A 25,374-nucleotide genomic window follows, 5' to 3' on the forward strand; every position below is an offset into this window, starting at 1 on the left:
CCTGATACCTTGTCCTTATTATGAGTGAGAAATGGCCATTCTCCCTGAGAAAAATTCTCTATTCCCCAGGAATGACTCTCACGTGGCTCAGGAGGGGATGACACACAGACTGTTACCTTCCTTTTTGGAGCATGTGTGCAATCCATCATCGCATTCTTTCCAAGAAGTTAAATGAAAAGACTTTGAAAGGACTCTGCTCTGTCCTTACCAAGGTTCTATTAGAACCAGGAAATCACTGATTCTAAACTAAAATTCTCGAGTTTTTAATTTGATTCTCTCTTGGTTAAAAAAAACAAGCAGAAAAACCAACCAAACAAAACTTGTTGGCACATATATGGTAGTTTTCAGGAAATACTCAAGTAAAAATGCATTAAATGTTTGTTATCAATGAAAGCTTGAAAACAAAATCACTTAAAATTGATATTTGTTCAGAAACAGACTCTGGAAACAAACTTATGGTTACCAAAGGGGAAAGCCTGTGGGGAGGGATAAATTAGGAGGTTGGGATTAACATATACACAATAGAATATGTAAAATAGATAATCAACAAGGACCTACTGTATAGCATAGGGAACTCTACTTAATGTTCTGTAATAACCTGTACAGGAAAAGAACCTGAAAAAGAATGGATATATGCATATGTATAACCGAACCACTTTGCTGTACACCTGAAACTAACACAACATTGTAAATCAACTATACCCCTACATAAAATAAAAATTAAATTTAAAAAATTGATGTTTGTTTATTCAATTAAATGCAATTCCTTATGCTTTTCTTTCTGTAGTAGCCAGTCAACATTTCTAAGCTAGGGAAGGCACTGAACATTTAAATAAATCAGAGAACTTCTTTGTCTAGACTTGCCCTTCATCATATGAACACCCCAAAAGAGAGTATTAAGATATTAAACAAACAAAGGACTTATGTGGGAAGTGGATGCTAGCCATTGCTTAATAACTTGAGAATAGTGAAATTTTAAAACTACAAATACTTGTTTAAAAAGACAAATATTCTAGGGGCTTCCCTGGTGGCACAGTGGTTGAGAGTCCGCCTGCCGATGCAGGGGACACGGGTTCGTGCCCCGGTCCGGGAAGATCCCACATGCCGCGGAGCGGCTGGGCCCGTGAGCCATGGCTGCTGAGCCTGTATGTCCGGAGCCTGTGCTCCACAACGGGAGAGGCCACAACAGTGAGAGGCCCGCGTACCGCAAAAAAAAAAAAAAAAAAAAAGACAAATGTTCTTATTCATACGCTCTCAGTGGAATTGTAAATTGGTACAATTTTCTACAGAAGAGATATTGTCAGTAAACACTCAAAGTCATAAAAATATTTATATCCTTTGACCTAGTAATTCAATTTCTGGGAATTTATCCAAAACAAATAATTAGAAAGAAGACATAGGGACTTCCCTGGTGGTCCAGTGGTTAAGACATGGCCTTCCATTGCAGGGGGTGCAAGTTCGATCCCTGGTCAGGGAGCTAAGATCCCACATGCCATGTGGCCAGAAAACCAAAACATAAAACAGAAGCAACATTGTAACAAATTCAATAAAGACTTTAAAAAATGGTCCACATCAAAAAATCTTTTAAAAAAAGACATAAACCATATTACAAAGATGTTCCTAACAACCCTATATAACAAAATCCAGAAAATAACCTATATGCCAAATACTAAAGGAATGTTTAAGTAAATGATAGATTTCCAACCCAATGGAATATTACACAGCTATGAAAATGATGGCCATGCTATGTACCAAATGTAAAGGTGTTTATAAAATAATTCAAAATCCTTGAAGTGTTTTGTAGAAAGGTATGCATCTATGAGCTACCTTCCACAGAAGAAAAAGCAAATTCCAAAGTACTTAATGAAGGTGAAAAGAAAATTCACGATCTTGGGTCTGTATAATAGATTTTAACAAGATGCAAAGAAATGGAATAACCCTAAGATAAGAGTGGGAAAATTCAAACTCATAGACATGTTTCTAAATTTCCAAGCTGTGTTCTGGGAAGAGGTACAGCACACGTTAGTACTGACGACTGGCTTTAACAGCAGACTGCACATGGAGAGCAGGAAGCTATCTTTGGACTGCTCTGAATATAATCACTTGTGTGCTAAAGATCACAGAGTGAGTCCCAAGGGTTGCTAAAGAGCAGTAAACTGTCAGCATCTTGCATGCAGAATCCCTTGGGCGCAGGAACGTAATTTTGGAATACGATTTTTTAAAAAAAATCACAAAGGTCCAGATTTGTCTGCCCTCAAACACCCTTGAGTAACAGATGGCCAAATCTCCTTTCTATAAGTTAAAAGAGGGGGAAATGATGATTCCCGGTCCTTAGTGTCTGCCTTTAGTGAAGACAGCTGGTACTTCTAGTTAAACATAATTATCCCCTAAATTCCAGGTGTTTGATTCAGCTGTGTAATGTTGCTGTACCAAATGGCTGGATTCAGAAGGACCTGAGGCCACGTCCAGTTTCTTTGGCTACTTATTAGCTCAAGTCCTCCATGCTGGGACCGGGCAAGAACATTAAGGCAAAGTTAGTTCCAGGCCGTTTCCAGTTTTCCCAAGTGAAGAAGTAGTTAAATGTTTGGACTTGAAGGAGATATCCTACTAGATTAGATGCTATAGAAAAGGGAGAATTTATGGAGGTGTGGAATACTAGAGGGCTAAAAATTAAGCAGAGAAAGTCAATATAATAAACTTGTAAACAGGGCTTGTCTGGATCAGCCACACAAGTTACAGGCTCACACACACACACACGCACGCACATGCACACGAATGTACACGTACACATAGGCTGATTGTTGTTCCAAAGCCATCAAAGCTTCAGGCTTGAGACTAAAATTTTCATTTAGGGATATTTAAGATCAGGGCTAGGAGAAACGATACATGATTGATCTTAAACCTGAGAGGCCAAGGTACAGTTGGAAGTTGGAGGCAAAAAATCCCAAGTGAATATAGCGAAGGCAACAGGAAGTTTTAGAAAAGAATGTGGGTGTGCAGAAATCTAAGAGTAACACTCAAATGAGATAACATCATGATTAAAAGCTGTACAGGGAAACTGGTGATGGGATAAATATCTATACATTTAACATCAGGCAACCTAGATAGTTTGGCCCCAGGAAGAAACAGCCAGCCTGGCTGTACCGAGTTCGCTTTCAGCCAGCAACTATGTGTGGGAAGTTCGTGTGTTTTGAAGAACAAATGAAAAGGCAGGGCAGCACGTGCCACAACTGCTGAAGCCTGCGCCGCAGCAACGAAGACACAATGCAGCCAAAAATAAATAAATAAATAAATAAATAAAAATTTAAAAAAATGGCAGGGCAGGAGTGGTAATGGTGAATTTGCAGCTTGAAACGCAAGCATGTTTTAATTAACTGAATTAGTGTACATGATCTGGCAACCATCTTCAGTGTAGTTATAGTGCACTGTTAGAGGAAGCTGTGGCCTGGCACAATCAGAGATTAAGGCACACAATGTGGATGTTCCTTGGCATATACCCAGACAAAGCTCTAATTCAAAAAGATCCATGCACCCCGATGTTCACAGCAGCACTATTCACAATAGCCAAGACATGGAAGCAACCTAAATGTCCATCGACAGAGGAATGGATAAAGAAGATGTGGTACATATATACAACGGAATATTACTCGGCCATCAAAAAGAATGAAATAATGCCATTTGCAGCAACATGGATGGGCCTAGAGTTGATCATACTAAGTGAAGTAAGTCGGACAGAGAAAGACAAATACCATATGATATCACTTATACGTGGAATCTAAAAAATAATACAAGTGAACATATCTACAAATCAGAAACAGACTCACAGACATAGAGAATAGACTTGTGGTTGCCAAGGGGGATGGGGGTGGGGGAGGGAGGATTGGGAGTTTGGGATTAGCAGATGCAAACTATTATATATAGAATGGATAAACAACAAGGTCCTATTGCACAGCACAGGGAACTATATTCAATATCCTGTGATAAGACATAAGGGAAAAGAATATGAAAAAGAATATATATATGTATATGTATAACTGAATCACTTTGCTGTACAGCAGAAAGTAACACATTGTAAATCAACTGTACTTCAATAAAAAAAAAAAGGATATTGACATGCGTTACAGGATTGAATAGGAGGGAGAGGTGTGTCTCTGCTTAAGCTCCGAGGAGCCTATTGAAAAATGGGTGCTAAAGCATTTCTGTGCTCCTCCTCCTGTCCCCAGAGGACGCTTTTGTGAACAACAGGAGCTTCTTGAGATGGAGAAACCACCGTCAGATCAGTCATTTCAGCTCAGCTTACCTGGCTTGCCCTGCGGTGGAGAGAATCTGGTGGCCCCCTCAGGTGGTGTTCCTACAGATTCCCTGGGGGATGCTTTATCTTGGTTACCACTCAAGACCCTTGCCTCACATTTGATGAGGGGTAACCAAGCACCTGATGGGTGGATGGATGAGTCTGCATGTGTATCCCACTGGGTTATATTCACCTTGGGTATTTTTTGGCTGGATAGTTAGAGCTGGCACCCAGGCATTTCTAACCAAGGGCCCAGCCCTGAAGACACCATACGCCTATTAGCAGGCCAGGCTTCTTTGCACACAAGTCCCCTAGAACTGGGTCTAAGTACCAGCCTTTGGCTTGTTCTTTCTCCCTTGATAGCTTCTTTCCCATCAACCCCCAAGTTCCCAAGAGTTAACATTCCCTTGGGAAGATCTGAGAGAGGAAGCTACACTTGGAAAGAAGATTGCTTTGTACTTTATTTACAACAGAATGTAAGAAAAAGTAAGTTATTATCAATAATAAATAACTGGGAAAAAAACACAAAACAGCCATAAAATGACACAGTAGGATGGCGTATGTGAGGATCAATTTTGTTTGCTTTGCTTGCTGTCTATAACACTGTGCATCCCAAAACTTGGTCCCTCAGCTGTGGCAGTGGTATACTGACTCATTTAATCAAGATCTCAGCTCGAAATGTAAACGCTAAAAATTATACTTGAAGCTACATACAAGTGGCACAGGTATAACATCAACTCAAAGAACCTCTCCTTGGTGACACACACAAACTGAAGGGAGACTTGCAATTCAACAGACAGGCTTTCAATTTTAAGCAAAAACATTTTGAGAGGCTTCTCCTAAAGCATTTGTTAACGACAAAGTAACAATAACAGCATCTGGAAAGGTCTCAACATATTCACATTCTCTTATTGCACTAACTCCTAAAAAGCTTAAACACTTACATTTCAAATGAAAGATTGTTTTGAAGGTAGAACACAGAAGAATCTGGTATGTGTTGCCTCTGTATGCCATTGCCGTGCTCTAGTGTAACACTCGGTTTCAGCAGGAAATAATAGTTTTAAATGATTTATGATCAAGTGCAGCCACTGTTTTTTTTTTAATTTCAAGAATTATGGCTTAGATGGCATATCGTCACCCAGCCTACTGAATCAGATGATCAGAAAGGGACTAAAACTATTTAAACAATCTTTCCCTATTGGATTATCTGAGTACGTATTACACGTGGAGTAAATTATTCTCTGGCCCTTCTGAAAAGTAAAATTGTCGTTGACCTATGCCAGCCAGTGACGTGTCGTCTCTGAGCCAAAAGATGCTAAGGCGAGTAGAATTTTAAAATACGCATAAATCCATTAGCCTTGAAATTTTCATGGAAAAATGATTTCTTGAGAAGTGTCAGAATCTATTCTCTTAAGTCACTGTTTATTACAGTGTCTTGGAAGAAAACCACATAATAACTTTTGGGGGTCTTTTTGTGTTTTTTAAGTGTCTACATTAGACACACACACTTGTGCTATTTAGAGATTTATTTTCACAACCAAAAACACGGCTAATAAATACCTCCAAATAAATTAAAGCCATTTTCCCTCACACAAGTGCAAGACCAAAATAGAAGGGTTTATAAATTCGTTCACCAGTGAACTCATATTGTTTTGGTTATCACGTAGTAACAAAAATGTCACGGATTCCTTTGTTGTTATGCTTCCTCTTTGCTTTGTCTTATTCCAGTCCAAAAGTAGGAAAATGAAATGGTCTTCAGAGCTGACTTCTGACAAAGTTTATGCGGTAAAAACACCAAGGCCTTCTTATCCTGGGAAAGCACAGCTAAAGCAACAGTGCTGTACTATAGCCAATGAAAAGCACAAGGGCATTTCGTAATTTGAAGTCCATCCAAAGTAATGAAATTTATGGTCATTCTGATGGTCTCCACTAACATGAGAGACAAAGATCGGGTGAACATACGTGTTATTTTGTGGATTATTTATTTTAATTTGGCTACCAGAGACTTAAAACTGGTGGTGTCCGGTTCACTATATTTATATATATACAGGTATAATACAATTTTGGTGAACAAGGTTGAAGGTTTCCACATTGCAGACAGAGGCACCGAGTTAAGATTCTATTCTTCCCCTAAACATGCTTAATGAATTCAAGTTTCTGCTTTTTTTTTCCTCTAAACTTCCATCATGCAGCCATTTAATTTCCAGCCTTATAGGAATTAATAATGTTCTATATACACATTCATCGCAGGCTTGTACCCCACAATAAACAAATTCATGTATGGAGACTGTGAAATGACACTTGAAAATTGAGACAAGTAAAATACTGAAGTCATTTATGCCTTGTGATGACTGGATTAAATATTCAAAGCAGCTAAAGGAATATCTGCACCCCTCCCCGCCGTGAAAATGCACACAAACCACATGTAGACAGACAAACTCAACATACTTTAAGAGCACACACGTTTGTTGGCTAAGACTCACACTATCAGTGGTAGTTTTGCAGGTAATGTCTGTGGTACTACACTGGTTATAAGAGAAAGAAAACTCACAGTAGGAAACCAGAAATTAGCTTTCTAAAGCACATAGAATTGCTGACCTTGATAGCAGAAGCTACTTTACAAAAATGGAAAATTAGCAATGGCATCAACAGAAAAACTAGGTCCAGGTGTGTGAACAGCACGCACAAAATAAATTCATTCCATGCAAAAATCACGATCCCACCCCATCCTGATCTCAGCTTGCAAATGGTAAGCAAATATACACACTATGTCACTGTCTTCTGAAAGGAGAATTTTACTTCCAAAGGGAAACATTCTTGTTAAGTGCTAGTGGAAAGGGAGCCATTGAGAAGTCCAAGAGGTCTTGATAAAAGATTGAGTTTTCCCACAAGCAAAAATCATGCTACCATACCATGCAAAGGCGGTGTCTTACTATATGGTGCTGTCATTCCTAGGGAAGAGATGCACCGTTGATCTACGCTATTTGCAACGGGTTCCCTTTGAGTTCTGGGTTTATTTATTTATTTATTAAGCTAAATGTCAACCTATAAAGAAATGATCTTGACAATCTGACATATGACTTAGAACACTTGGTGCTGGGCTCGTGGGGCCAGCACCTGCACCTTGGGAGAGTCTGTGAACTGGAAGGACACTAGGCAGAGTGCTATGCTCTGAGAGAGAAACAGGCAGGGTCCACTGGCTGCGAGGCTGTGTAAGAGGAGGATACCCTCCTTGGTCTATGTAGTGTCCTTTGGAATCTGTGTTTGGGGAAGGTCCCTTTCCTGAGGTTGGAGGTTATGGTCAGGAAGGCTAGCTGGGGCCTTGGAGTTGCCCAATTGCCTTGTTCTCTTCCTCTCTTGGAGGACAAAAGGAAATGCTAGATTCTGTTTGCTCTTCCTTCTGTTTAAAGGCAGTGAGGTGCGAAGGTGGCAGTCTTCTCTTTAGATCAAAGGAGAGTTCTCTTTCTGCCACTTTGGTGAGTGATCTTGTCTCCCGTCAACCTCGAGTCTAATTTTGCATTACCAATACTCTCAGAAAAGAAAGCTAGACAGAGGGGCATCTTTTATCACTTTTCCTTTTTACTCTACAGATAGGAGTCAGCCATTCTGCTCATTTTCTCCTCCCACTTGACTGCATTCACTCAACTTCTGTGACATTCCCAATATTTGGATTTCAAGGAAGGAGCAAGAGAATGACAATCTTTTCTAAGGTCTAGTGATGGGCAATCCGTTCCAGGGAGGTCTGGGTGTTATTAAGAGTAAAATGAGGAAGGGGATGGGAGACAACTCTGACGGTGTTAAAGTCCAGGTAGCTTACTCTATCCTTGAACTTCTTTGAATGGGCAAAGAGTCAATGAATTCTACTCAATTAATTGCAAATTCTGAGAATCTTAAAGGATGACGGAAGGTGATAGGTCAAGGTTCGTTGGTATGTGTAGAAAAAAAAAGACGTTTGCCTCACCTGGGCCTCTTGGTTCCTGAACCAAACCATCCCAAAATCAGACAGTTATGGTCACATTCATCCATGTAAATTCTTAAAGATTTCTGAGGCCACAAGGGCACGAAGGGGAAAGTTATTAAAAGACAGAAACAAGTGGAATCTTTATTAAATTCTGTGAAAGGTATAAATAAGTTATTGTTAATTGCACTTGGAGCATCTACACGTTGATAATTAAAATTTCCAAAAAATTTAAAGAGTTAATTAGGCCCCAAATCCTGAGTCAGACTAACCCAAATAGGAATCTCAGTAACTACTGGTATTCAAGTATTGGTAAGGAACAGTTCAAAATTTAACAATTAGGTATGTTACACCTGAGAATATTTTTGAGAATTTCAGGTTTGATGGGAGGAAACTGACTTCGCTATTTCACTACACCTTGTAACACAGTGGTGCAAAGTTTTCATTTATTTACCCTTGAAGTCCATGCCAACCTCATCAAATGCCCAATAAACAAGGCTTCCTCCCTGGCATCCAGCTGTGGCTACAGAAGATCCCTTCTGTCCTTTCCCAGTCTTACATTTTACATCTAATATGATGCTGTGTGGCATACTTAAGGGATCATATGTGAAATTACTTAACTACATGCACACTCAAGAGATCAAAGGGACATGTTTGAGTGACAAAGCAGTCTTTTTCTATATCAAAAAAACAAACAAACAAAAAAACAAGACCCCAAACCGAAAATATAAAACCCCATGAAATATTCTTATGAAGTTACTCTGATTTGGGCCGATATGGCTTATCTGAAGAATGTATGCCAGGTAAATTCAGGGTGGCTTTTTTCTCAGGGTCTGGAAGCGTGAGAGTTTCTGGGGCAGACTTTTTCCGGGGCCGATCTTTGGGAACTGACAGAAATTCTGGTGCATCTGTGGAGAGAGGAGTGGATGGAGCACTGGAAGGGGCACTGCGGACTGAGGAAGGCAGCAGGGGAATGCTGGAGATAGAAATGGCAGGGGGGAAAACGCCAATTTTCTTGTTGGTGGCTTCCTGAGTGGCTCGTTCAAATTCTCGGACTTCATCCATTGTCATGTCTTAAAGGAAAAAAACAGAAAGAAGAAAAAAATGAGCAGGTATTTAGAAGAGATGCAAATGGATTCATCTCTCTGCCTGTTTTTAAAGGACCCAGCAGAACTCTACGATAAGGGGATCTCTCCAGATTATAAACCCAAAGTATCTTCGAAATGCTAAGCCCTGAATTTTTTTCTTTTTACTGACGCAGACCTCTGAAAAAAAAATTCCTTTATGAGTAACCATCCAAGATTTTCCAAAGCACTTTTCAGTGAGTACTTTAAGTATTCTGAAAAAAAACTTATCAGGAGAGTACAGAAGCATACCGGAGCTGTGTGTGTCTGTGTGTTGTGCGTATGGTATGGTATGCAGAGCTATTATTAGACCTGGCCATCTTTTTTATAAAGGGAAGATTATTAAAGCAATCAATGGCCCCCAAATGATACATACTGTTATCCACTTTAGATCGTGAAAAAATCAGTTCAACTTTATAGGGTAAATAGGCAGATCATCAGAATTTTTCAACATGCTATCCTCTTATTCAATGAATATACTTTATGTATTCTAGGGATTACTTGTTTCCTGACTGTGTATCCACCCTGAGGTTTTTCAGACACTGTGTTTTAATTATTTCTTCTTAAAAAACAAGTAAGATATGACAACAACAACAAACTGCTAATTATCCCCAAACCAAAAAAACAAAACCATTTCTCAAGGAAACATAAAAAGAAAAAGAGCAGAGAACAAAAGGATAGTATCACATAATGGGTGAGAATTTTATTTAAAAGAAAAAAGAGCATTATTTGGCATTCAAGAAATAAATTCAGTGACGCCTCATTTAACAGGCATTGTCAGATGGTGCAGACTTTCCAAATACCTGAAATGTTATTACGTGAGAAAGTAAAAAAAAAAAAAAATTCCTTTAAATGTAAATCCTTCCCTAATGTAACTACAGTGAATAATGTACTATATACACTTACTACATTTTAGACATAATACACTGAAGGAATATCACTGTGTTACAATACAGTGATGCCTTCTTTCTTAGGGCCGGTTTGCTTTATACAGTTTAGTATCTCTTCTCTCATTCTTAGAAGCTCTACTACTATCACTACGACCATTATGGTTATTACTAATTACTCTCAGTCTGGCTATCCCTGGTATCCTTTGCCAATTTTATTACTGGTAACAGGGAAAACAGATAACTGGGCATAGTAGAAAAAGCTCAGTGAAGGCCTAAAAGATTGTAAAATGTGAAATCTGCTGCCCATGGATTTCTACATCTGTTTTAGCTTCCAGAGACCCATTTTTCATTTGTGGCCTATCCCATGAACTTAGTAGGTGATACCACATTAGCTGATACCACATAAACTAGTATGAAACATAGAGCCCCTTTGGAAATACTAACTATGGAGTTAATATAGTATTAATCATTAGGATATATATATATATAGAGAGAGAGAGACAGAGAGAGAGACAGAGACAGAGAGAGAGATAGAGAGAGAGACAGAGAGTCATATCATAACATATGAGCAAACCAGGAATATCGTGCAAAAAAACCCAAAATCCTTAAGAGGATTTCCTAGGAACAATTATTAAAATTTTCTGAAAGGAAAAAGTTCTTACAAAGGAAATAATAAATTATGCCTGTGTTGACAGAATATGAAATTCAGAACATAGCAAGAACTGTACCTGTAAACTTACCACTTTAAAAAAATACTAAGACTATTAAACAAGCTCAGAAATAAGATTAAGTTCTTTAAAAGGAGGTATTTCAAAACAAAATTGAGAAGCAGCCGCATAGCACAGGGAGATCAGCTCGGTGCTTTGTGACCACCTAGAGGGGTGGGATAGGGAGGGTGGGAGGGAGGGAGGCGCAAGAGGGAAGAGATATGGGGATATATGTCTATGTATAACTGATTCACTTTGTTATACAGCAGAAACTAACACACCATTGTAAAGCAATTATACTCCAATAAAGATGTTAAAAAAAAAGTATAGGAAAAATAAAAACAAATTGAGACTCAGAAAAATTTCAGTGAATTTCAGCAAAAGCTCAGCAGTATGTTTCTGCTATAATAAATGACACCATCTTTGAAAAGCCAGGTTTTCTACACAAGTGGCTGAATATAATGCTCTACTCCACACATCCAGCAGGGGGCAGAAATCATCCAAAGTACAGAATTTTGATTCTACACTCCCGTTCAGAGTCTCTTAGAAGTTCTCTTCCTTGAAAGTATTGAACCTACTGAATTGAACAGGAGACTGTTATTTCCTTATTGCCCGTGGCCATGGATGTTCATTTTGCCTAATTTCAATCTAGTTTGTGTCTACTCAGGTCAGTGATTTAAATTTACTGAGCACCCATGCAGTTTTTATTCGTGATGGACAGCAGCCCCTTGATTTCAACTTTTTCATTATGATAGAGAAGAAAAATATAGAAAAATAAATGACCCCCAATTTGATGGAATTCAAAGAATAAGGGAAATGGTGGTAAGCATTTAAAGATGACCACGTTGGAACTTCCCTGGCCGTCCAGTGGTTAAGGCTTCGCCTTCCAATGCAGGGGGTGAGGGTTCCATCCCTGGCCGGGGAACTAAGATCCCACACGCCTCCAGGCCAAAAAACCAAAACATAAAACAGAAGCAATATTGTAACAAATTCAATAAGGTGTAAGAACTTAGAATGAGGAAAGCACTGTTTAGTATCCTTTGGCTACCTGGCATCTTCCCCTTTCCTCTGGCTTCCTTTGTCTTGTGGTGCTTATATATAGTGAGTGGCTTTCAGAGAGCAGCTGAGAGGGAACAGGTGTCTAACATTCCTAAAGAAAAGGTAATTGAAAGTGATAGAAATTCAAGGACAGTTTCCTTAATGAGCACTTCTAACTTTAGAATAGGGAGAGAGGAAGGGCGAAGTCCTATAGGAACTGGTCGGTGCCTACAGAGGAACACCTCCTGATCCAAAGAGCTTTCTGCAAATCCAATCACTGCATCCAAAATGGGGAGGAAGAGTTAGGGCCATTTCAACCTCAAGGGCAGTCACATGCATCCAATAGCAGCGCATAGGTCTTACAGGGCACATTCCAAAGACATGCCCTCAAAAGTTCACTAGAAATTTCCAAAGTGCAACCAAAGGTCTTTGCATATCTAAAGCATTTACAACAATAGCCATCTGTCAATTTTCTATAACTATGCTGTCAATTTCTTAAATATCTATTATTCTGTATTCTTAATAATTTAAATATCTATTATTGTGTATTATTCTGGGGCTAGCAGACATGTGGGCTCAAGCTGGCATCCAAAGAGATCACAGCTCTGGCCAAAGAGACATTTAAATGACTTGGCGATTACATTTTTCTTTGTTATCTGTCACTCCTCTTCATTAGCACGAATGATTGAGATAGAACTGTATTTAAGATGCTGGCATACACCGTACGGTCAGCTCTCAATCACCAATGTGCCATTAAGTAACCTCAGGTTCTCTCATGCTTAAGTCCCGGGCTAGATCTAGCTCACCACACCTTCACTGCTCAGCCAGTATGTATGCATAGATGGCAGCCCCATCTGGACATGAACCTAAGTAAAAAGGAAGTGATTGGGTAAGACAGCCATAAAGAGCCCTAGAAAGCATTTCAAAGCAAATGTAAAGAAACCTAAAATACGAGATGAGCCAGAATGAATGACTTAAATGAATGACTGTTAACTATGTCTTTAAAAGTTACTGGCATTGATGGTCTAGCGTTCTTATGACGTCCGTTTTTACCCCTCTGTTCTTTTGTGCTGCAGGCCACACAATGTTTCCACTCTACATGCTCTTGGTTTTATGACCGAAATAACCCGAGTCAAGCGGCGTTAAAGAATGGAAATGTCTGGAAGCAAGAGGTAACACTGTCCAATTAAGACCCAGCTCAGGTTCTTCACCAACAGCCTCTGGGCGACGACGCTTTTTTGTGGAGTTTTGAGAATTGATGCATTTGAAGTCTTTTCAAAGATCAGTTTATGTGTACGTTTGGTAAAGGGTGGGCAACATGTTTTAAAAATTCTACATACACTTGTTTGGGCCTGGCTCTCTATGTCATCCACAGTGGAGGAATGCTGATTGCAAACTTTTATGTTGGTTTGTTCATGCATGTTTTTCTCGTATTCCCGAACATCATCCATTGTCATATCTGAAAGAAGGTCAAGATGTTGGCAACTTCCATTATTAAATGCAAACTTTCAATGGGGGAGACTTCAGGGGAAGATGGCAGCTTAGCAGAAGCCAAAGAGAGGAGTAAAAAGCAGGGAACTCACTAACTTTATGAAGAGTCAATCATAAAGTTAGCTAAACCAGCCAAAGGGGGAGTGAATACAAGGAAGTTAAGTCAAAATAGTCTTAGAACTGAAAAGAGTGGAAATTATTTAGGGGTGATTCTTGTAAAGTGAGCTAGGTGGGTAGAAAGTATTAGCTCGTGGATAGGGCTGTAGCCTGAGATCTCCTAAAAGCATGGTTAGAAGATCCCTTTAAGGGAAAGGGTCAGGTTTGTGTGGTCTAATACTTACCTTCCATATACCTTTCAAAATAGATTTGGAGATTCTTTACAACAATGCATTCAACAACAGAAAGGACACTTTCATTGCTATTGTAAGAGACATGACATAGAGGGCAGAGAAATGATGCTCACTGCTACCAGTGAGATTTGGTGCAATGCTCACACAGAGAGGTATTTTTGCACAGAATACATGGCGTCAGAGAGTACAGGTCTGCACTGAACTTCAAGTCTAGCGTAATAGCACAAAGATGGCTGGCACTACTTCCACCCACACTGATCTCTAAATAAAATGGCACATGATGTTATGATGTTTGGCCTGAGTCTTCACTTTTTCAGTATTTCAGAATGATAATTTCTTAATCCAGTGGTTCTCAACAGGGGACAGTTTTGTGACATTTTTGGTTGTCACAACTGGGGTGGAGGTGCTACTGGCATGTAGTGGGTAGAGGCCAGGGATGCTGTGGCACATCCCACAGTGCACAGTCCTCCCCGCCTCCCCAGCAAAGAATGATTTGGTCCAAAATGTCAGTGGTGCCAAGGTTGAGAAGCCTGGTCTAAATCCAACTGATAAAAAACTTCAACAAAGAATCTGTTATCTTCAATAGGTGAAACATAAAAATAACAATTAGTCTCACATTAAATACTTCTGTTGCTTTATCCTCCACTCCCCACTCCACTCCTTGGCTATTTTACAACATTTTATTTGCAATTTCCCCAGATGGGCATTCTTCTGAGACTCTCACGGCAGAATTTAACTTCATGACTCTTTACAATGAATGGTACCTGCACAACAATTGGTTAATCAAGCTACTGCCTTGGTCACTAGTTAGCTTGGTGGGGATGTAGAGCGGGTTATTTGCAGCTGGAATTTTTCCTTAAGTCGTTTCTGCATGATGTGGTCCGGTGTCTTTTTATATCAATCCATGTGTGTCATGTGAGAGTCTCTTCAATTCTAAAGGGTAGACGTGCCAGAAGTTTATGAATTAATTCAGTGTAGTCTTGCGGCCAAGATGGAGGGCAGCTCTAAATCCACACCTGGGCTATTTTATTTAGCTGATGGTCCCCCTCCACACCCCGAAACCGTTAATCAAAAATGCTGTCCACAAGCAATGTAAGTATCAAGAAAGCTAAGCAACAGTCTGGCCAAGCAAAGAGCATGCTTTTCTTTTAGAAAATCAAGGTAAATGGAAAGCAGTAAAGAGATGCTGCTTTGTGATTAGAACAAATGCGTCTTAGTTAACAATAATAACATACTTTCAATACAATCACTTTAATTTCAACGGCTGGTTATCAAAATTTCTTAAACACAAATACACCTGGAATGAATACTTAGGTCATTTTAAGTTAAAAGTTTAAAATTTAAAGAAATTTCTTCATACATATGTTCATTAGACACTTTATTTCCCCCCTCGCTGGCATGCCAGTAATTTTGAAAACAAAAACAAAGGCGGTTTCATTTCTTTGCTCTAGTGAATCTCAGAGGAAATCATTCTTTATCTTTAATTAGCTCAATGTTAAGAGAGGGGCTTAAACTGTGCGACTATGGGCTTTCAAAGATATCTCAATTTTTATGGATGTGAAGAAAGATTTAATAACAAAGATACTCATTATTATCTTGTTCATAATAGTGAAAAACTGAAAACAACTCAGGGGCCTGATGGTATTATGCAGCGGTTAAAAATGATGCAGAAGGATATTTAACACTATAGAGAAATGTCCTTGGTATATTGTTAAATAAAAAATTGGAGGTAAAAGAAATCATTTTTTACCAGAAAAGCATTATATACATTAAAAAAAGACTTTTGAAAGGGTACACTTCAAAATGTTAACAGTGATTGTTTTGAGGAGTTGGAATTATAGGTAACTTTCATTTTCTCCTTTTTGTTTATCTATATTTTCTAAGTTTTCTACATCAAATATGCATTACTTCTGTAAGAAAGAAAAAGAACATTATTTTAAAATCAATTATTTGGGGTCATTAGAAGATGGATACCACCAATTTGCAAATAGGTAAGAAGATATACTTTTCTAGAATTTTTGCCTATTCTAGAAACACGATCCCTTTTTTCTTAAAATGAAGAGTTAAGAAACAAAGTTGCAGAAAATTTCATCTAAAAGAAAAAAAAAATCTCTCAATTAGACCACATAAGAATGAACATTTCTAGGGAGTTCCCTTGTGGACTAATGGTTAGGATTCAGTGCTTTCACTGCCGTGGCCTGGGTTCAATCCCTGGTCAGGAAACAGATCCTGCAAGCCGAGCAGCATGGCCAAAAAACAAAAACAAAAACAAAAAAAACCAAAGAACATTTCTAGTAGTTCTCTAAAAGATGATGATAATTTGGTCCCAGCCAATGCTGAAGGAAAATATTGGGCTGGCCTAAAAGTTCATTTGGGTTTTTCCATAAGATGTTATGGAAAAACCCAAATGAACTTTTAGGCCAACCCAATACTTTTGTCTAAATCCTGAACTATCCCCGCATACCATACACGCTTATGGAAATGATGTCAACATTTTCATTATTCCTCAATAATTTATGGAAAGCCTAATCAAGTGAAAATGTTCCTATTCAGGTTACCTGGTAGAATGCATTATGTCTTGCTTCAGCAAAGTATATTACCTCAAAATCTATACATGAATCAATTTTTTAGTAAATTCAATTACACACACACAGTGACAGATTATACTTTTGGAGATGATTCATCTTCATTACTGATTGATTTTCAATGATCAGAGTGACTTCTGACAGTTTAGGTTCAGATCTCTTTGCTCCCAGCAAACAAATGCTTATGTGTATCAGAGAAACTCAAAGGAATCATATGTCAATTATTTTGCAAATTAACTGATCAATAATCACCCCTTACTTTATAGATTTGAAAGGTCATACTTTACTTTTCTTAAGTAAAGTTTCTTAAATGAAGTGTTCTTAAATAACACTGGCCTAACTCCCTGATTTAAGAGACTATTGGAACTAGTACCAAATTTCTTCTGATAAGGAAGGCAGATCCTAGTATCTTTGACACTTGGCTATCAGGGTGTGACTGATAATCTGGGGGTATAAATGCCCTCTTCATCGCAAGATTTTCTGTCTTTGCCCTCTTGCAAGGCCATTTCTGTCCTTCTCTTTCTCGCCCTCCTTCAGGTGAGGGGAGTAAGCAGACCCCAGACTTCTGTCCCAGCATGTAGAGGTCACACTGAATTGGCCTGGGTAGAACCCTTGTCTCTACCACCAGCTCAGCTTTGTCAAAGAAGCTCTGGATTCAGGGGACTCGTTAACTGAGAAGCTTCTTCAATTTCTTAAACCATGAACTAAGCAAAATATACCTCTGTATGAGTCTTGGTCTGCTTCAACTATTTTCTGCTTTGTTATAAAATGCAGATTTCAGTTATTATTTACGTATTGAATCACTCAAGTAATGCATGAATTATTTTCCACAGAAATAATTCAAGTAGTACTGGATTACATAGAGAAAACCGAGTAATTCCTTTTAACTTCCCTTATCAATCCTGTTCCTTCTGGAGATAACTGCCAGATTTTTTTCTATGAATTCATGTGTATGTTACTATTACACACAGTCTCATTTAATTTCACATTTATGGAATCATACTATAGTATACAATACGATACATATTATTCTGGCTGACTTTTTCCACTAATGGAAAAAACATATTTCCATACCAGTATGTAGAGAACTACCTTATTCTTTTTAACTGTTACACACAATATTCATAGTATAAGCCTATCATAGTTTACTTGACCATATTTCTGCTAATGGACATTTACATGGAGACTAGATTTTAGCTCTTATAAACAACACTACACTGAACAGCTTTGTATTTATATTCACGAACATGTGTATTCCTCAAGAATAAATATCTAGAAGTGGAATTGCTGGGTCACAGGTTATTTGTACTTATCACTATCACTTTTTTTACAGAAACTGTTAGTGTGTTCTCCCACCTATCCAAAACTGGATTATTATTGCTCTTTAAAACTTTGGCTATCAGATGGGCAAATATCATATCTTCTTGTTGTTCTCATTACGTTTCTTGTGATTAGTAGTGAGGTTATTGGTCATTTGCATTTCTTCTTCCATGGTTTACCTATTCATGTTCTTTACCTTTTTTTCTATTGAGTTGTTGGATTTTTGATTTATATACTGTAGATATTAGTCCTCTGTTGGCTACATATGTTGCAGATAGCTTCTGTTAGTCTTTCAACTTTGTTTCTGGTGGCAATTTTCTTTCAATCATTTTATTAAAGAAGGCAGGTTTATTTCACTGGAAGTGGAGGCAAGACGGTATATTTGAAAAGCCTTCAGAATAGAAGTCATTTGAACGTACAGAGAAACTGCAAATGACATGGAGCAAAATGTCTGCAAGCAGGGATTTTCCTTCATTGTATTGCACAGCTGCAGCAGCGACAATTTTAATAAAGTGTCATATACCTTAATTCAGTGACCTGTCCAATGGCACATTATATTTTATTTCCTTCTACAAATGTTTTGTCTCCATTTCCAGGCTCCTCAGCCTACACAGAAGTAAAAAAAATTTTTTTTTCTCTAAGTCAAAATGGAAGTCTTAAACAAGTGGTTGGTCAGAGGAAGCTCCAGCAATCATGAATTAGGTTTGATACACCTTTGACTCCAGCAGAATGGTGGCCATGCTTTGGGAAGTGCTTTTTTTTTTTTTTTTTTTTTAAACTCTTTAAAATGGTTATAAATTCAATAGATGCTTGTTATAAATAGTTTACGTTTTTGTAGTGAAAGTAGCCAATCCTCAAGGCTTGGTGCATACCCTTTCCATGTAATTCAGACCACTAAGATCTAGAATTGTAATCTATAGCTGTGATTTTTTCCCCACAGTTCTTAATTTGGGGAGGTGGAGGAAGGCGCATCACAGATCCCTTTGAAAATGTGATGGGAGAGCAATGGGTCTCTCCCCAGAAAAATGAAGGTAAGCACACACACATAAAATGTTGCATAAGGGCCACAGCACTCAAGTTCATGTTTCAGGAAACCTGAGGCCATTGGAAAATGCTGGCTTGGTGAACTCAGCCAGCTAATGCTAGTCCCTAAGCTGGCTTCTTTCCCCACCTTGAGCTTGCTTCTCTCATTGTTTGGCTGCTCTAAGGACTCCAGAATGATTTCTATGTCACTTTCATGAGGGAGTTTCATCTATACTAGCCAGAGCTACCCCCTCTACTTTTTTAGAAGGGTCAGGATTCATGAGGTTCCACTCAATCACAGTCTCCCTTGGGAAACCCTCTGTGTTCCTCTCTCAAAATACTGTCAGATTTGTGAAGCAAAACCATGCTTTGGTGAAGCTGGGCTGCCTATTTTTATCCACCTCGCCTTTCACCCCATCTTCTGAAATGAAATGTGCAGTTGTTTCTTCTGCTTAGTGTTGCAGTCATGCAGGAGACACCCAAGGCTCATGGATAAAGACCAATTGAGGCTTTGAAAGACAAACTCAATTCCTCCAGCAGTGGAAATGGTTATACTTTACAATGTACAAGAGCAGAATAAAATCTGTTTTGGGAAATAGTTATGTGACAGTCAAATGCTGAAATTCAGAAAAGATACAAAATTAATCCTTGGGCAAGAAATGATCACCATAACCTACAGTGTCTTTTTTTTTTTTTTTTTAACTCTTAATTAAGCACTGGAGGTGGTGAGTCTAATCAGGGAGAAAGAGATCATCCAGGGCTGCCAGTGCGTAAGGTTGTCCAGTTTGGGCACTGTAGGAACACACAGTCCAGGAGGTCAATGGAGCTAAAATTCAGCCCTAAGCCGACAGCACCTGCTGAACCTGCCCAGAAGGGGTGCCTTTTCTCTAATGCTTACAAGGCATCAGAGTTTAGCAGTTGGTCCTGAAGACATCTACCATTCTCTAGTATAATTAAATTTGGATTGAATTAATTAAACTGTCCCTTCAATCTAATCTGATTTAAAGTCATTCTTAAAATTTTAGTGAGCATCGGATTCATCTGGAGGGCTTGTTAAAACACAGATTGCTGGGCTGTACCCCTTGAGTATCTGATTCAGTAGGTTGGGGTGGGGTCTGAGAATCTGAACTTGTAACAAGTACCCCAGGATGCTGATGTGGCAGGCCCACTTGCAGAATAAGTGCCATAAGCTATAGGAAAGGATTTCTTTACTTTGAACCTTTTCCATGTTTACTATGAGAGCCTCACTGAGCCTGTAGAGACCAAAGGAAAATAAGCAACTTCTGGTACCCAAAACTGAAGGCCTGTTCTGGTGGGCGGTGACACAGCCATTTACCTGAAAGGCCCACAGTCTGCAGCATTACCTTGAATAAGGGGCTGTGGGCAGGGCTATTTTCATTTATTTGACTGAGTGTCTGCATCTGTGTAATGAAGGAGCTACTGTTTTCCTGGCAAGCAGCTCAGCTGGGGGCAATGAGGCCAGTAATTTACATGAAATTGATGGGGTGGGTCTCAGACCCCTTGCTGAGTGAAAAGGCTGCTTGTTTTGGTTGGGGCTAGGATTGTATATATAATGGGTGGATGCCTTCTCTGGGGAGTACAAGGTGCCCTGACCATCTATATCTGCTAAACCACGCGCTTTTTTTCTGCACTCAGATACAGAAAGGGCTTTTTGTCAGTAGACTCCCTGAGTTAATTCCTGTCTCCACCTCACCCATCTTAAGTAGATGTTCTCATCTTAAAGGTCTTCCTTGGATGCATTATTCTACCTTTGGGCCCCTGTAATAGTCTGAGTTTTGTTTTTGTTTGTTTGTTTGTTTGTTTTTTGGACTAAAAGTCTTTAAGTCTCTTCATTGCTTCAGGCTCAGGTGAGATGGAAAAGAATCGGCCGCCATCCTCTGCACTCCAGCCGTTCCCTTACTAGACTCCCGCCCACATTTTCTTTTTCTATATCTTGCCTCTACTCAAATTCTCTTTTCTGATCAACAGGCTTGCAGTGTTTTGTCCTCTTAATCAGGGCACGGCTACCCTTTTTGACGCTGCCTTTTCCGAAAAGTCCTCTAAGGCATCCTGGCACTCAAGAGAAATCTACTGAAGTGCCCTGTCTCTTGGGCTTCAGTGTGGCAGAGTTTTGGCCCTTCAGGCCTCCGTTCACTTGCCAAACTTCTCACCAGTTTTGAGCCTCTTATTTGAATAACCTTTTGAAATTCCCTTAGTGTCGGTGGCAAGGATGGCCAGGAGCGTGGAGGAATGCAAGTTGGGGGAGACCAGCAGTTCTTAACCTTTGGGGTCTCTGTACTCCCCTTAAGAATCTGAGAAAAGTTCTCCAGAAAAAAACAACCAGAAAGATTTGTTTAATGATCTGGGGAAGTAATCACAGGAGACTCTCCCTCCCTCTGTCTCTCAATAGACAACCACAGATAGGTGTTCAGGAGGCGTGACAATATGGCTGCCTGTGAGCAGCGTCCTCGGGGTATGTGATAAGAGAAAGCAAATGATGATCTTTCCAAAGAGTCTCTTCCAGAGGTCTGCATTTGAGCAAACCCAGGAAGATGCAAAGATGCATTTGCTTTTCAGAAGACGTGGATCTGAGAAAATGGTGCAAAAAAAAAAAAAAAAAAAAAAGCACTCTCATAGCCTACAGAACCCTGTCTTTTGAAATGTGGTCAGAAACAGCTAACAAAATTAATAACAATCACTGTCTTTGCCCATTCAGTCCAATGTAACTTTTCACTTCAAATTTGATACCTTCTGCTAAGAGGAGGGAAGGGATTGGTGGAACAATGACAGAAAGGCACCAAAATGCAATCCAGGTTACACTGAGAACAAATTCAATGTGACTTAGGAAAAGGCCAAGGAGAAGGGTACATTTCATTAGGCAATCAGATATGACCCAAGTCACATTTGTTTCTTTTTATAGTTTGTTTCTTTTTATAGTCAAGGACACTAGCCTCCGATGACTGATTCTGGGAATGTCAAGGATTCACGTGGACAAAATGATAGCACTGGGGATATGGGAAGGGTCGTCCATCCATCATGGGATGAAACAAACCTTGTTTCTTTCCATTTACTGGAAATATACAGAACTTGTTTAATTCTTCCCAAAACATTAAAAAAAAAAAAGCCAGAACATTGGGGCTTCCCTGGTGGTGCAGTGGTTGAGAGTCTGCCTGCCGACGCAGGGCCATGCCCCGGTCTGGGAAGATCCCACATGCCGCGGAGTGACTAGGCCTGTGAGCCATGGCCGCTGAGCCTGCGCGTCCAGAGCCTGTGCTCCGCAATGGGAGAGGCCACAACAGTGAGAGGCCTGTGTACTGCAAAAAACAAAACAAAACAAAACAAAAAAAAGCCAGAACAATAGTCTCAGTTAGAAGTAAGGGGGTACCAATGCCTTTGTCCTTGAATTCTTACAGAGTCCTTATGTCTTTGGTGAGGGAGTGTTTCCAATAGTCTCTAAATCAAAGGACTGCTTTCACTTGATATGATGCTTCACACAGCACTGATCTTGAGGTTTGGGATAAATTAGGATGGGTTGGAAGCCCATCCAACAGAGAATGATGGAGCCCTGCATTATCAAGTATGCAAGCATCAAACATACTGAGGTCCTACTTAGTCAATAACTAAGTGTTGTGGTTATTTTAGACCAAGCTTCTATCATTACATTCTTCTTCATTATGTCCCATGGACAGTGCTGTTTCCAATACAGGAAGCAATAGCCCTGCCTTTGTTGTTGTCTTTCTAGGTAGCAGTTGAAGCCAGATGGACTGAAAGCCCAAGCCAACATGTTATGAAGTTGTTCTATGAGTGATTTTGGGGAAGTTGACTTACCATACCACTCATCAACCCATGCAAAAGCCTGTCTATGTCCAATCAGAAGAATATCTCGGACCACCTAAAAAAGCAAAAAGAAGGATGTTTGACAGAATAACAGGTTTGATTAAAACTATCTGGAAAAGGGATGGTTCCCAATTCTTGGAATCCTGGCAATTACAAATTTCTCCATCCCTCTGGCCAAATGTGATGACAATTAGGGGCTGACATACTTACTCTCAGCCCTTTCCATGGTGTCCATACACCTGCTGTAAATTAATCCCTTTATCTTATTTGAACGTTGGGCTGGAGGTTGTTCACACTAATGACAACGACTTGCAGTCACACAGCAGTGACTGGAATGAATCTCTAGGACTGATCACCTTAAGATTTTTCTCTTCATTTATCTTTACCTAAAACAGGTTCTACTTTTCTTTTGTGGAAGGATGCATTTCACTGGTGCCGGGAGGTCATAAATGTTGGAAATCAAGAACATTTGTCCGGGTAGCAAGTCACTTCCAAGCCAAAAGCACTTAAAACTCTCTCTTTTCTAATGAAGTATCCTAAATATTGCTTAATTTTTTAAAAAAATAATTGAAGGTGTGGGATTCAAGAGAAGTAAGTATCTTTCTAGGCTTGCTTTTCATGTAATAAAAGGTGGGGGGGAGCAGTTTACTCAACTATTCTTGAAAGATGTGAAATAAGAGACCTGAACCAGAGTAGAACGTAATGGGAATAATGAACTTGACTGGAGACAAAAGGAATGAAATTGTTTCTTATGGTGACACATAACGGCAATAGAAGACTAAGAAAAATAATTCTATAGGGTTTGTGTGTTATATACCATTTATGTGCTTTTATTTCATGGTATTTTTTTTGTCTTGTGTAAATATGCCTTTTTACATTTCTTAGATACTCAACGCTCTCCCTCCAACATTCCTTTCTTCCTGCCAAACAAATCTAGCAATTGTCAAAAACCTCTTGCAGAAGGTTCAAGCATGTTTCAATAAATGAAGGATTTTAATTCAGTGAATTTGCAGAGACAAGGGAAGCTTTCATAATGAAGTGTTTATTACTCCAGGCCTCTGGATATCTAGTGAGGCTTTTGTAATTCGGAAGGAGGAAACATGTAATGAAAATAAGAAACAACATGAAGCCATACGCACTTGAGTGCTGAGTGTGTCAAATTCATGGAAATCAAAAGAACAGCATTGAGGCATCAGTAAATACACCCTATTGCATTAAGCACAACACAGCTGTCTACTGGAAACAAGAATTCAATAATGTGCTAATGGCTTGCTTTCGAACATTTTTTCCCCTTAACTGTGAATAGATTCTTCAAACACAAAGGTGTTCAGAGAAAGGCATCCCTGGCACTTAAAACCCGTGCAAATGCTAGCCTCAGATACTCATTAGTGGCTCATGTGCCACAGCAGGTGTGTTTGGGGGGTGTTGATAACACTTCATTATATTTGGAAATGGGCAATGGCAATGCCTATTACTAGAGCGTAATTCTTGGAAGTATTTTAAAGAAATGGATTCTCAAAACTAGAAAAGAAACACAGTGAGCCCTGTGGCAATCTAAATATGCTTTGTGAGAAGAGGAGATAATAAAACATACTATGGTAGTGGCCCTGATAAGAGGAGATCATTTGGGGTTTAAAAAAAAAGGTGGGATGTTGTAGGAAGTCAAGAATATATAGCTGGAGCTCGGCCCAGAGCTGAGGCTGGAAAATATTTACTCTGAGAGCCTGGACTGTGTTCCTGCTTAATAACTGGGACACAGCAGGAAAACAAGAGGTCCCAGAGCTTGATTTCTCTGTGTGCCACTTGGCTCCCACCCCGGGCTGGGCAGAATGGATTCTGGAGCTCAGCAGATCAGTACACTTCTCTGCTTCAAATTTGCTCCGGGGTCTGCTATTATCAGGAGCCCAAGTTCAATCTCTTTCTTGGACCCAAATTCAAGATTTACACATTTTATTGTCAACTGGCCCCCTCAAGCTCAGCAGATAAATCCATCTGAGTAACAAAAAGCTCAGTGCATTAAGGTTAAATTCCAGTGCCCCCAAAAGAATTTCAGAAAGCTATTCTTTATCAGTTTTTAAGTGGAAAAATAAATAGATATCCAGCCTATCTGGAATGTAGAGACAACTTGGGTAGTATTTATTTTCATGAAAATAGGAGTTACAAAGGGCAATGCTCAACACTGTATTTCCCATTAATTTCCATGAGGATAAGAGTTATGTGAGAAGCCCCTAACAAACTTAAATCATCACCCCAAATGGGTTCCTGCTACAACATTAACATGTTTAGTCAAAGCAGGCATACAATTGAAATCTGTGTTTTGAGGTTGTTAATAATTCTTTGGTAGCAGAATTATTGAAAGGGCAGAAATGCTGGGGTACACCATCTAATGGGACCACTGGGATTTCCTGTTCTGTCTCTTGGGGCAACTTCTACCTCAGGTGTCTACATTTGCAGGATCTTTCGAGTGAGAACTATCCTTGGGGGGACTGCACATACAGATACACCCTGTGCTTCTGTCTGAAACCGAGTACCCAAGGACCAAGTACAAGTTCCTTTCTCTGGAACTAGATTAGCCTGATGCCAAAGAGAGAAGTATATTTTGAAAGCCCAACTTCCTGAACATACTCACCCAATAGACATGGAGGTCACAGAATGAGAGATAAAGTGTAAGATATCTATTAGTGGAAGAAAATTAAACAGTAGACAAAATGCATTTCCATGAAAACAGGGTTTTCTAGATGCAGGTACCTTGTGTTGGCT

General features: G+C 39.4%; 1 protein-coding gene across 1 annotated transcript in view; it reads right to left on the minus strand.

Annotated features, from left to right (window-relative positions):
* Positions 1-5,576: 5,576 nt before the first annotated feature.
* PITPNC1 (phosphatidylinositol transfer protein cytoplasmic 1) overlaps positions 5,577-25,374 on the minus strand; it is a 262,313-nt gene continuing 242,515 nt past the window's right edge. Inside the window, exons 8-9 of the mRNA XM_082602735.1 lie at positions 22,606-22,669; positions 5,577-9,322 (exon numbers count right to left, since the gene is read on the minus strand). Coding sequence (XP_082458861.1) covers positions 9,006-9,322; positions 22,606-22,669 — 381 coding nt within the window. The 3' untranslated portion in view covers positions 5,577-9,005. The remainder of the gene's footprint in view (positions 9,323-22,605; positions 22,670-25,374) is intronic.

The sequence above is a fragment of the Mesoplodon mirus genome (assembly GCF_964341445.2).
Source record: "Mesoplodon mirus genome assembly, chromosome: 18".
Classification (NCBI taxonomy): Eukaryota; Metazoa; Chordata; class Mammalia; order Artiodactyla; family Ziphiidae; genus Mesoplodon; species Mesoplodon mirus.